The sequence below is a fragment of the Littorina saxatilis genome, linkage group LG15 (genome assembly GCF_037325665.1).
Source record: "Littorina saxatilis isolate snail1 linkage group LG15, US_GU_Lsax_2.0, whole genome shotgun sequence".
NCBI lineage: Eukaryota > Metazoa > Mollusca > Gastropoda > Littorinimorpha > Littorinidae > Littorina > Littorina saxatilis.
Genome location: NC_090259.1, coordinates 14364451 through 14377998, shown reverse-complemented (window position 1 = coordinate 14377998; position 13548 = coordinate 14364451). Strand labels below are relative to the sequence as shown.

At 43.0% G+C, this 13548-nt stretch overlaps 1 protein-coding gene across 2 annotated transcripts in view; it reads left to right on the top strand.

Moving 5' to 3' along the window:
* The first annotated feature begins 1991 nt into the window (after positions 1-1991).
* LOC138948638 (signal transducer and activator of transcription 4-like) overlaps positions 1992-13548 on the top strand; it is a 54745-nt gene continuing 43188 nt past the window's right edge. Inside the window, exons 1-6 of one of the 2 annotated variants that reach the window (XM_070320208.1) lie at positions 1992-2096; positions 7724-7813; positions 8141-8210; positions 10731-10807; positions 11226-11383; positions 12631-12795. In XM_070320208.1, the coding sequence (XP_070176309.1) occupies positions 7733-7813; positions 8141-8210; positions 10731-10807; positions 11226-11383; positions 12631-12795 (551 nt within the window). In that variant the 5' untranslated portion in view covers positions 1992-2096; positions 7724-7732. The remainder of the gene's footprint in view (positions 2097-7723; positions 7814-8140; positions 8211-10730; positions 10808-11225; positions 11384-12630; positions 12796-13548) is intronic. The other variant, XM_070320207.1, reaches the window with a different exon arrangement.

Here is a 13548-nt window from a genome sequence, read left to right as displayed (position 1 = left end):
AACCCACAGGGAGACGAATTTTTAGAATCCAACTCCGGGCCACAATTAAAGCATCGTCACAGTAGCTCGAGATAATACGTCAACCTTGTATGTGACGTCAAACGTAGCTTGTTGACGCTTTTCTTCCAGTCTGAAAATGTACAGAGCTGCGATCATAGGCGTGTGAGTTCAGTAAGTGTTGAGCATATTTCTGTTCTTTTTAAGTGTTTATGACTTTTCGTTGTGGATTTTGCGATTACAGACTGAGATAAGTTGCAAATTGACCATGAGTCGCCGCGGTAATTATCAACATTGATTGGGTCTTTGAGAGTGAATGCTTACAATCGTTGTCCTCGGAAACACAAATCCAAAGCCGCGATGGTTCCACACATCAAACAATCAGCCTGATTGGCTTTTACTTTGACAATCCACGTTTCACCTGAAAGCTCAAACCCATTCACCACCTCAATTTATTGCATGGGGAACATGAGATTTATTTCCCAGGTGTTTGTGAATGAAAACTCGTGAAAATGATGACAAAATATTATGCCACACACGTACGTGCAGCGGCGCAGTCGAAGAATTATGAAATATTTATTCCAGCAATTAGAAGTAAAGGCTATATACGCATATCAACTGCAAAGCCTTGTGATCGCAGTCGTCGTCGTCATCGTTGTCAGTTTTGTTGTTGTTTTTGTGTTTCAGGCTACTCATGTGAGACACAGCTCGTCGTCAAACTTCTGAGACCTCTGCAGAAACTACGACAACGGTAATCAGACCGACATAGCCATCCTGGACTTTTGACTGTCCTGTGCCGCACCATCAACTCCTACAGTGACCACCACATACTCCAAGCCGACTTGAAAACCCTGGAAGAATGGGCAAACACCTGGGGCATGTGCTTTAACACAAAGAAATGCTATATCCTCAGCATCAGAAACAAGTCCAGCTTCTTCTATAACCTGGACAACCACATTCTTGAGAAAGTCAATAGCAACCCCTACTTAATTAGGCGTCACCTTTACTGATGACCTCAGCTGGACCACACACATTAACAAAATCGTCAAAAAGGCAAATTCCACCCTCGGCCTATACTTAGAAGAAACCTCCGTTCCTGCCCCCACAGCTGTAGACGTACTGCCTTATATGTGTCCCTCATCCGCTCAACCCTGGAGTACAGCTGGGATCCGTACAAACAAGGGAAAATGTACAGAGACGAGCAGCCAGATTTATTACCCAAAACTACAGGAACCGAAACCCAGGATGTGTCTCAGAGATGCTCAGCAGACTACAGCTTCCCCCACTCCAGGAACGCCGGAAACAACAGAGACTCACATTTCTTTTCAAAGTGGTCAGAGGGCTGGTCCCCGCAGTACCCCCTGAGAAATTTCTCCAGCAACAAAAATCAAAAAGACAAGTGAAACAACGAGTGAACAAAGACTTTACATCATCAGCCACAGTCACAAATATCACAAGAAATAACAACCAGTGCTTCACTATGGAGTGTACTAACTAAAACACCAGTGTACAGATACTCTTTTTTCACAAGAACAGTTATTGACTGGAACAACCTTGATGACAACACGATCCAGTCGTCAACGGTCAACGAATTCAGAGGAAAACTGCCAACCGCTGATTAAAACACCAAGTGCTCTCCCCAATTTTTCCGCCAACGAACATTCCCAAGTTTGGGGCCTGTTGGCGTTATTTATCAAGATCAAGATCAAGATCAAGTTCAAGCGCCTGTGCGGTCAGCAAGAAAAACACTTTCCTAAGAAATTGGAAATCCCCGCTCCTTCGGGGGCTCTGTCAGGTATATGTTTATTTTTTTTATACAAATAAAGCGAAAAGTTAGGCGAAATGTTTACTTTGGTTTATTTACCGAAGGTAGTCCCTAGGTTTACGTAATTCTGAAATACTTTAATGCTGTTTGAAAATATCTTAGGAACGGCAAAATCAAGGTTTTGTTTTACAAGCGTAACCTGAATAAGGCCTCATGATCCGTCACTGCACATGCGCAGAGATGGTAGATAAATTGCGGACAACTTCAACAAGGCAGCCATTCATTGACGTCTGCATGTTGGCTATACCACTGCCACACGTTTGCCCTGTGCAAGGTAAAGACTGAATGGTAGCTCTTCTTATGCCTCTTGGTTTGCTGAACTTGTTCTTTAAAGCATACACATTCATTAGGACTCATATTCGTGTTACAGTGTCTCTAGTCGGCTCTAGTCTATGGTCAGTCGGTAATTACTAATGTTTATTGTGGTGTTCATGGACGTGTGACGTTCTGTTGATTTGTTCTTCTTCTTCAGCGTATGCTGCCTAAATGGCGGGGTAAAAACGGCCATACACGTAATACACCAGAATTAATCTTCAATATGCGAACTAGAAGAAACCTAACTGGAATGTGCCGTGTATGCGCGCGCTAGGTAAGGCAAGGCAAAATGTTAGTAGTAGTAGTAGTATAGGGGCGATATTTGTTAGCCGAAGGCCGCGAGGCCTTATTGGTGCCCCTTCTTTGTCAGATACTTTGCATGCCTAAATCCCTATTCTTTCAATGCTTTCAATCAAAGTCGTAAAAAAGGTTAAGACATTTTGGAGAATTGTCCAAGAAGTTTTTGAAGGCGTCTACTGTGGGTGCGAATTTTATGTTAGCGGGTAGTGCATTCCAATTGTTAGCAACTCTATGAGAAAACGAAAACTTGCTCTTGTTAGTCTTACAGTGTTGAACAAAGATTTTTCCCTGGCTGTTTCTGGTGTTGTCTGTCTGCTTGAATGTGAATATTTTGTGCATGTCAATATCATCCACCCCATTTATAATTCTATATGTTTGTATTAGGTCACCCCTTGTCCTCCTTCCCATTGGCAGGGCCGGATACAAACAAATATTAAAGTTCAAAAGTAGTAGAGCCCTTGCGAGTTGTGATAGATCTTTGCTGTTACAGCTCATCAGGTCTCACCTTTGACTTTTTGTAAAGGCTCTGACCATGGTATGCATGCATACCGATTCATTCATCAAACAAAAACAGTTGGTATGAGAATGTCATTTGTTTTGTGATGGCTCCTGATCGATAGACTGGGGAACGGGCATTGAGACACATACATCATGTATTACTGTGAAAATGAACAGAAAATGAGGACTTCAATCCAATAAGTTGTTGCTTGGTGTCGTGGTGTTGGATGACAGTTTCACTGGTGGTCGAACGTAGTAGTGCCATTTCTATGTACCTCGAGAAATAGTCCACAACCACAAGGTACCGGTAGTCGTTTCCACGCCAGTCCATCAAGTCGACACCCACTTTCTGCCATGGATAATCTGGCACTGGTATAGGTTGCAATAGTTCTGGTGGTGGTTTGCGCTCCTTCACGCAAGTTGCACATTCTTCTATCATGATTTTTATGTCTATGGAAAGTCCTGGCCACCACACTGAAGATCTTGCCAGCGCTCTGCACTTTACGATGCCCTGGTGACCTCCGTGGATTTTGCTGAGAATGTCCTGCCTCATCTCTTCTGGAATGACAAGACGGTCCCTGAACAACAACAGTCCTTGTTGTACCGTCAGGTCGTCTCTCACTGTGTGAAAAGGCTTTAGGTCTGGTTCAACCTTGTTAACATCAGGCCATCCTTTGTTGCAGTAGTCTTTCACTTTGCAGCAAATTATATCTTTCTGCTGTTTGGCCCTGATTTCATCCATACGCTGCTTTGACGCTGGAAATCTGACTTGATGTATGCTGCAACATCACTGTCAAGCTGTAAGTCTGACGTCTGTGGAGATCCGACTGGAGCATGCGATAAGGCGTCAGCAATTGTCAGATCCTTACCAGCTGTGTAGATCACGTCATACCGGTACCGCATCAGCCTCATACAGAACTGTTGAATCTGTGGCGAAAGCTCGTCTAGCTGTTTTGACTTGAGGAGTGCCAGAAGCGGCCTGTGGTCTGTCTCTATAGTGAATGAGGCAAGTCAGCGAACTTCTCGCAGGCCCACGTAGACGCTAATGCCTCCTTTTCCACCTGGGCATAGCGCTGCTCGGTGGACGTAATTGATCTGGAAGCAAAGAATACAGGTTGCCATTCACCGTCTCTTTCTTGGAGAAGGACAGCTCCCAGCCCGTACGACGAAGCATCAGCTGACACTTCGGTAGGAACAATTAACAAGTGGCTCTATCCCATCTCCCCCCCCTTTCCCTGTCGCGATATAACCTTCGTGGTTGAAAACGACGTTAAACACCAAATAAAGAAAGAAAGAACTTTGGTAGGCAAGGATGTGCTGTAGTGAGCCAGCACTGGTGGTGAGATCAGCTGTTCTTTCAGTCTTTGAAACGCTCTCTCCTGTGCGTCTCCCCATGTCCACTGAATTTCCTTTTTCAGCAAATCACGTAGAGGTCTGGTCTCTTCTGCCAGGTTAGGGGAGAACTTTCGGACGAAGTTCACCAGTCCCAAAACACGTCATAGTTCAGGGACGCTCTTAGGTCGAGGCATGTTCCTGATAGCCTCCACCTTGTCCGGATCCATCTGGACACCATCCTTGGAGATCACGTGTCCGAGGAACTTGATGCTTGTTTGGCTGAAAGCACACTTGTCATTCAGTGTGACAGCGGCATCTTGAAGCTTTTCAAGTACTTGCTTCAGACGTTGGTCATGCTCGACTTGGTTGCGTCCGTACACCAACACATCATCTATGTCGCATATGACCCCTGGAATGTCTGACAACAGCTGCGACATGATGCGATGAAAAACCTCGCTCCCTGACGAGATTCCGAAGGGTAGACGTTGAAAACAAAAACGTCCGATTGGTGTAATGAAGGTCGTCAACTCTTGTGAGCTTTTCTCCAGTGGAACTTGATAGAAACCGCTGTTGCAGTCCAGTTTAGTGAATACTGTTGCCTCCTCTAACTGTGCGAGGAGTTGATCTGTAGACGGAAGAGGATAGTTTTCTCTCTTGACACTCTCGTTCAGTCTGGTAAGGTCTACACAGATCCTCACTGCATCATTATGTGCTTTCGGCACCACAACGATGGGGGCACACCAGTCAGTTGGAGTGTTGACTGGTCGAATCACTTCCTGGTCTTGCAGTCGCCTAAGCTCCTCCTCTACCTTCTGTCGAAAAGGAAGTGGAACACGTCTCGGTGCTGTCACTGCATACGGCACTGCACTGTCCTTCAGGCGAATTGTACATGTATAAGTCTCTTTCATTTTCCCAAGTCCAGAGAACAGCCTGGGGAAAGTCTTCTGAATGCGTTCCTTGTCGCCTTCTTTCACCGTTTCCACACGCTTCACGAGTCCTAGTGCCTGAATTGCTGGTCTCCCTAACAGAGGTTCTTCTAGGTCATCAACCACGTAGATGACTGTCTTGAATGCTCATGGCGTTCTTGACTTTCATTTTTGACGTGAACTGTCCCAGCACTTTTAGTGGAATTTTACCTGGGCCAAAGAGTCTTTTCGAAGGCCTCTCAAGCGGGTATTTGTTTTTGGGTACCATCACTGCTGGCATCACTGTTACGTCTGCTCCAGTGTCCATCTTAAACTGAATGTTTGACTGCTCTAGCTGAACGTCCACATGCCAGGCGTCAGTTCCTGCATTTGACACTGCTCCCAGATATGCTTCATCTTTCACTTCCTTCACAGTAGCTTGGCTGATGGGCTTGCTGAAACAACAAACTGCACAATGTCCTTTCTTCCGGCATTTTCTGCATTCCGCTTTTGCGGCAGGACAGGACAGGACTCTCTGCCATGCTGATCTCGACCGCATCTGGTGCACTTTTGTGACCTTTCTCCGAGATTTCGGCTTGGACGCTTCCACTGTATTTTCGGATGCTGTCCCTTTTGCAATATAGCATTCGGAACCCCCTTTAGGCGATCCACTCCGTCGCGATATAACCTTAAATGGTTCAAAACGACGTTAAACACCAAATAAAGAAAGAAAGGCGATCCACTGTTGTTTCCTTTAGACATTTCATGGAGTTGTTGCTGGGATGACGCATAAGCTCTGCATATGTCTACTGCTTTTTTAAAAGTCAGTGTTGAATCTTCAAGAAGTTTCTCCCGCATGGTATCACTTTTGACACCAAAGACAATTCTATCCCGTATCATACGGTCTTCCATGATGCCATAATTACAGTTCTTAGCGAGTTGTCTAAGGGCTGCCACATACGCATCGATCGACTCAGACGAATCCTGGCGTCGAATGTTTCAAACGCTTCATGCGTGGCTCCCACACAAAAATCTTCCAGTTTCTTGATGACAACGCTTATGTCTTTCTTGTTCTCACCTTCAGAGAACCTCATGCTGTCATACACCTCCATTGCATCTTCGCCAATGCAGGCAAGCAACACTGCACACCCGTATTCTCCTTCTTCTTTGTCCAGTCGAGTAGCAATCTCATAATTGTCCCATTGTCTTTTGAACTTCTTCCAGTTTTGGGATAAGTTGCCTTCCATAACCAGCTTTGAAGGTACTGGAACATTGGCTGTGTAGTGTCTCCTCTCTGCCTGTAATGGTGGTTGGTTCGGCTGCTCTGCCATACTGGATCTCTGATGAATCCGTTCCACTGAACCACCTTTCTTTATTTTTGGAGTGTGCGCTTCCTACTGCGACGCTGCATCTAGTTTGCTGCTGTCGGAGTACGCGATTTTAGATCGAACAAACAGCTCTACGGCACGCGCGAACAAAACTTTCGACTTGCAATCTTGTACATAAAGTTTTTGACACTCACTGCTTCGCTACCAGCCACTTCTGACACCATGTCATGTTCTCGTCGTGTTGGACGGTCACATGCATACAAACAAATTGGTATAAATGAAGCAGACACAGGCATGGAGGGTTAGCGTGCTTTTTATTCCGCCATGATTCTCCCAGAATTCCCCACCAACCTCCTACGTCACGGTTCTTGCATTTTGACAATAGAACACGGTTTTCAATGACGTCATAACATTACACTTGGTAGTCTCGTATATAGTTAAAGCCTCACTATACCTCCCGTAAACCATCAGTTTCTGGTCAGACACTGTCAGGCTTTTACACACAGGACAAACACGCTTTCGTTTAAACATTATAATTACCGCTAGAGAACATTTTAGGTGCCCTAGCTCCATAAAGACAGAGCATTTTTCAAAGATTTTTATTTTGTGTGGCCAGCGGGATTTACTCAATAACAACGACCATAAAACAAATTGGAAGCCTCGTTTTGGTGCTGGAACTAACTTTTAAAATATAAATATAAAATTGACAGCATGCCATGTGGGACAAGCATTCTTAAACCATAAAATTATTCTTTTTTTGTCAAGACAAGATCAGTACAATTCGAAGTTTTGCAAATTTTGAAAAAAAGGGAGCAGGTCACGCAAGGTCGTGTTTGCCTGAGCAGATGAATTTTCTGAATTTCGCTGCTTTCTTTAGTCTATCAGGGGTTGAATAAACCACGAGAACTGGTGTGTGGTTTAAGCATACTAAATAGCCATTCAAATGAACTGTGTCATTTACTGCTGTGAAATGCTAGTGCAAGAGTGTTCAGTTAGGTAAGAATCCATCTTATTTCGTGAAAGATTCCATCGTTCTGTAAACCTCATCTGAGGCGTAGTGAGGCTTTAATGTTTTGTCTTGCTAATGATTAAACATAATTTTTTATAGTTTCTTGCAGGGTTTCTTAAATTTTATTCTTGATTTGGAAACTTTTTTGGGCATATATATACCTGCATGTCCGTGAATTCATTTGTTCTGCTTTCTTTCACTTCTTGTGCAGGTAACAAATATGGACGTTTCATCAAACCAGCAGTCCATTTCTGCTGAGGATCTCATGCAATGCATCGTTTACTGTCGAGATCTTGAACAGGTACAGTGACATATTTCTGATTCGAAACAACTAACCAACTTCAGAAACCAAAACATCAAAATGGACCTGCTTAAATTTTTTTAAGTCCTGTAACATACTAACTATATGTGATTATTGTGCACAGTCATACATCATCAATGGTGATTTTTGTTGTTGTTGTTGTTGTGTGTGTGTATGTAAGTATCATGACTTTTTTGTGTGGACAAAACTGATATTATTCCAGATTTACTGGAAGCCCCATATACATGTACATCCTAAAATAACAGCTGGGTATGAGTTTTGAAGGTATTGTAAATTTCTCAAAGTTTATAAATTGTTATTTTTCAGAAAATCATTCAATTTGCAAAACCTGCCAGTGAGCTGGTTCAAAACTGGCCTGAAGACATCAGGACTAACAGTAAGTTGCTTTGTTTATGCTCACAAGGAATACATTTATATTGACACAAACTGCATTGTGTCTTTAAATTGATAACAAATTTGAAAACTACAGGCATTTTTTATTTTTATGGACCACTTGACTATCATACAATGTAGTATACAGTACAATGTTATTGTCTGATATCGATGTATGGGTTACAAACTAAAATTAATGTATCGGGGGGAAAAAAAGCAAGATTTCATACTTGGACAGAATTTCTTAAATCATTCCTGGGTAATTCATAGAAAGTCTCTGTTATTGCACAAATTTAGGCACCATTTCTGGGGAAAATACTAAAAAGAGAAATAAGATTGGACAGTTAGTCTAGAAGATGACCCAATGTCGGTATACTGGTGCTAAAAAAACGATTCTGATTAAACAAAGTTAAAAGTTTTCAAAATTGAATTGGGTACGACATATTACCCGCTATTACGAGCTAGTCGTGTGACAGAGAGTTTTCTTGCACACGAGACTGTAGATGTTTCACGACGGCTTTAGTAATGGCGATTATGTCTCACAGCTTCAACAGAGGAGATAACAAACACGTTTTGCGTACTCACGCTTGATAAACCTAAACACAGGAGCAGCCATTGTGGAGAGATCTACTTTTTGACGAAAGTGAACGAACAACTATGAATGACGTCTCGGTATATGTGAATGACGTCACAGTCATCGTCACAGTCTGTATCTTTTGAAGCATTCCATTCTTCATGACGTCTTTCTGTGTCTGCATCCGCGAAATGTTTGTTCTTTCCGGGGTCTTTGTCATCTATGTTCAGAACTCTGTCCTTCTAGTTTCAGACTAACAGGCCTCCTGAGCGAGCCACTTTCCAAGGGAAGCTAAACTCGCGTATGGAAACAGTACTGTAGTCTGGGATGCCGTTTTCAGTATTCTCAGCGTTGAAGAATTTGTAAAGAGAAGACACGACAACAGCAGGAGAAATAAAAGTCGTGTGTGCATTTTGGGGCTTTTGGAGGGACGATTTCGAGTTTGAATCCGTTCTTGCACATGCTCCAAAGCGTGTAACATACAATCTTGCACACGTTTGCTTTAGTAGTGGCAAAGAAGAAAAGCGTGTGACATACAAATATATTACGTACAGTTAAATCTCAGTCTATAATGAACACACATAGGCAAGGGACCGACCAAAAGTGTTTTTTATTGACAAGGGGTCACCATGGAAAAGGAAATTATATGTAGCAAGAAAGTAGCCGAGGATTCTTTGTGGTCTTTGTGGGCAGGTGGTTTTATCAAGAGATGCATGGTGGCCAAATCAGGTTTGACTGTATTATGACTGCAGGGTATTATATTTTGAACTTTGCTCTGCTGCTCAGATTGTAATGAAAGTTATCTTGCAGATGAAGCCATGTGTAGATTTCACGTCCAGGGTTTAGCCTGGGAGAAAAAGGCAATGGGACATTTGTTCCCCTCAACCAAATTCTGATGGGACATAGTCGAAGGCAAGAAGCGCCAGAGAGGCCTGTACGCGTTTTGACCAAAGAGTCAAAATGGTGCAATATGGTGCCATCTGAGAATTTAGCCGCTAACATATCGTGTTGTGTGTGTGTGTGTGTAATCCGATGTAAAGTGTACATTTGGTGGCGCAGTGGTACGTAATCTCAATGCGCCCTTTGACGCACTGAAGGGAATTGTGATGGGACATTTTCAGATTGAATGCGCCAATGTACTTGTGTTTAGGATGCTATGTCGTGGTTGGTTGATTGTTTACATGCTAATTGGTTAATCCTTATTATGCGCACGCACTCACTCACCCCTGACAGCGTCAGTTCGGTCAATCTGACCCGTGACACAGTGGTGTAAAGACCCTGAGCGGTCTATGTGTTTGCTAAGTGATTTGAGACCTGTGGACCTGTGGTCTACGTGAGACAGTTCTTTGTGTTGGTGTGAAATCTATATCATACATGTGGTTTTTGCTTGACTGATTAGTTTAACAGTATCATATTTGAACTGTGGTTTTATAGCTGGTTCACCATCCGCGAGATGTGTTTCGGCCGACCGGCGATGTGCTGATCTGTCCCAGTTACTTCTGGTGTATGTTAATAAAGACATGTTACAGCAACCTCTGTCTCGGCGTCTCATTTGAATGCTTCCTGGCCTGTTCTTCCTTCTACTCCACCTTATCACACCCCCAAAAAAGAAATGGGTGGGCGACTTTGTGTCTGATCATTAGGCCAAAAAAAAAAAAAAGGTGTGGTTACGGTAACATAGCCCAAAAAAATAGGGTAGGTAGGTAATCACTTTTGTTTTTTTTTAAACTTTTTTTTCTAATGTGTACAAATTAAACCTACTTGACAGGGAAATAAGTGTGCGACTCGGGCGCTTTCGCTTTCATTGCGTTTTTTGCACTGGTTTTTTGTTTGTTTTTTGTTTTGACAAATGTAATAAAAAGTTATAGGATCGGCCCCTAAAAATAGGGTAGGTCGGGTTACCGTAACCACACCTATTTTTTTTTTAGGCCTTATGCTTGTGTATTTCAGGCACGACAAAGAGAAATGCATTTTTGAACAATTCAATGATTCAGCCACCAGCCTTGTTGTTTGGAAACCTCGTACAGGTAAAGTTTTTCTTGTAAAAAAAGTTTGGGTAGAATTATGTGCGTGACAATTACAGATGAGACTGTTTATGAAATGAATGTTAGGTTAGTCAATATGATATATTCAAAAGTGTCATTTATGCCCTTCAAATTTGATGATTTCAGTGGTAATGATCAGTGTGTGTGCATGTGCGCGTGTTTGATGTCTGCGTGCATATGTGTGTGTGTGTGTAAGTAATGTGTGTGTAAGTAATGTGTGTATAAGTGCGTGTGTGTGTTTGTATTTGCGTGCCCATCACGCCTGCCGGTTAATTTTGGTATCTATGATTTCTCCCGTCAGGACAAATTTTTTATTGCGTGTGTCATGTTTAATGTAAATGCTTGGAATCTATTGGTTTTTCACGTCAAGACATACATGTACAATATATTTTCTTGTTAGGATCTGGACGGCAATATGAACATGGTGCTAGATCTATTGGATAAAGTGCTGGTGGGTCTGGACGGACACATGAGACAGTGGAAGTTACAGCAACTGCATGAGACTATGGGCAGAACATGTGCTGGGGGTCCGACAGATACGGCTTATGTAGAAAAGATGTAAGTTTGTCCCAAAACAAAGAGACTGCCAATGTTACAATATTCAGAATAAAAAACCCAAGAAAGGTAAGTTGTTGGAACGTTTGTTATGCCCTGCAGTTCGGACTGACGATCTAAATGCGAACGACAAGAAGAACGTTTGTTATTAACAAAACAATATGTTACAGTCACAAATATATCAACCCAACGGTCTTTTAAGTGCACAAGCAAACAATTAGTAACAAGAACTTAGCTTGATGGACTGATCGTTCAAGCCAAGGTTTTACTAACTGTTTGTTTGTGCACTTAAAAGATCGTTGGGTTGATGTATTTTCGACTAACGTATTGTTTTGTCAATAACAAACGTTTCAACTACTGTACTTACCTTTCTTGTTTTTTGATCCATGTAAGTTTGGCTTTCATTCCATCTGTCTATCTTACACTCAGAGCACAAAGATATGGCCCAATGGGTGCATGCTTGCTTCGAAACCAGTTTGTCTCTATCAGGGTGGGTTTGAATAGCGGGTTTGATCGTGAAGGGATTTTTCTAGAGAAAGTCTTTGTGCAGACTGTCTCCGGTGTCTGAACACCTCCTTATGCGCATGATAAAGGTCTTGAGCTCACAGGGAAAGTCTCAGGGCTTGGAACATGCACACAAACTAATTACTCATGCTGTATAAAACGGGTATTGGTGTACTGTACTCGAGCTGTTTGGTTTTTTTAACCATGAATTAACATGAGCTATAACCCTCACAGGACTATTTGAATTAACCTTACCTAGTATCTCTGCCTCTCTTCGTCTGTATATCTGTCTTATTCTCTATGTCTTTGAGGAATGTCAGCTTTTCCTTATGCCGCTAGAATGCAACAGACAGACAGCTGCTGGAATGCTGCCGACAGACAGACAGAGAGAGCAAGTGCGCGCGTGCATGTGTGTGTGTGTGCATGTGGAAGGTCATGCATTTCATTTACACACTCTAATAATCTCTCTCTCTCTCTCTTTTTTTTCTCTCTCTTTCTCTCTCTCTCTCTTTCTCTCTCTGTCTCTCTGTCTCTCCCTCTCTCTCTCTCTCTCTCCCTCTCTTTCTCTCTCTCTCTCTTTCTCTCTCTCTCTCTTTCTCTCTCTCTCTCTTACTCTAGACTCTCTCTTTCTCTCTCTTTCTCTCTCTCTCTCTCTCTCTCTCTCTCTCTCTCTCTCTCTCTCTCTCTCTCTCTCTCTCTCTCTCTCTCTCTCTCTCTATTTTTACTTTGATTTTGATTTTCCACAGGTGTGAAGAGATCTGTGGCTGTGTCAGCGCCTTGCTAGGCTTCGCTATGGGTCGCGATCTGCAACAGGTGAATTACATGAAGATGCGGATGACGGCCGGTCAGTCCCTGACAGTTTCCCCTATTGTGGGTCGCCTTGAAGCAATCTTGGATAAAATCTTCAAAGAGTGAGCGCTATTCTTGTTTTTGCCTTACGTTATCACTTGTAAATGCTGAGACAGATCTCCGGTGGTGACCGCAATTGTTTACGTGAGAAGAAAAGTGTCTATATAAAGTCTGAAGCGCTTCAACCACCACCCTTTTAAAACCTAAGAAATCTGCCGGATTCTGTCTTAAAATGGAGGAAGTCTTAAACTGGAGGTACTTTTACAGAGGTTCGAATATAAACAGAAAATCAGAGAGAGCTAGGTTCTAAAACAGGGGCTCAGGTATTAATTGGCGGGAGGGAGGGGCTGCGGAGAGCTAGGATGGAGGGAGGTCTACTGTAGTACATTTGTGACCCTCCACCACAAAATGAGTCGCATGTCACCTCGCGCGCTTCTGCGCTAGGCTTAATATAAGTCCGTGGAGTGTCTGGTAACAGTGTGAGGGTCACCTTAGTCACAGGCTTATAACTCAAACAGTGTTTGCTCTTTTATAAAACGGTTTTCACCACTGGATAGAGCATAAAAAAATTCTTTAGGAAAATGTGAAAATATGAAAATCATGTGTGGGGGGGTTCACTCTCACTCTCAAACTCGATCAGACTGGATGGCGGGGTTCACTGTTTTATCACAAACCCCACGTGGAACTGTTGGGTAGACCGGCACGGTTGGCCTAGTGGTAAGGCGTCCGCCCCGTGATCGGGAGGTCGTGGGTTCGAACCCCGGCCGAGTCATACCTAAGACTTTAAAATTGGAAATCTAGTGGCTGCTCCGCCT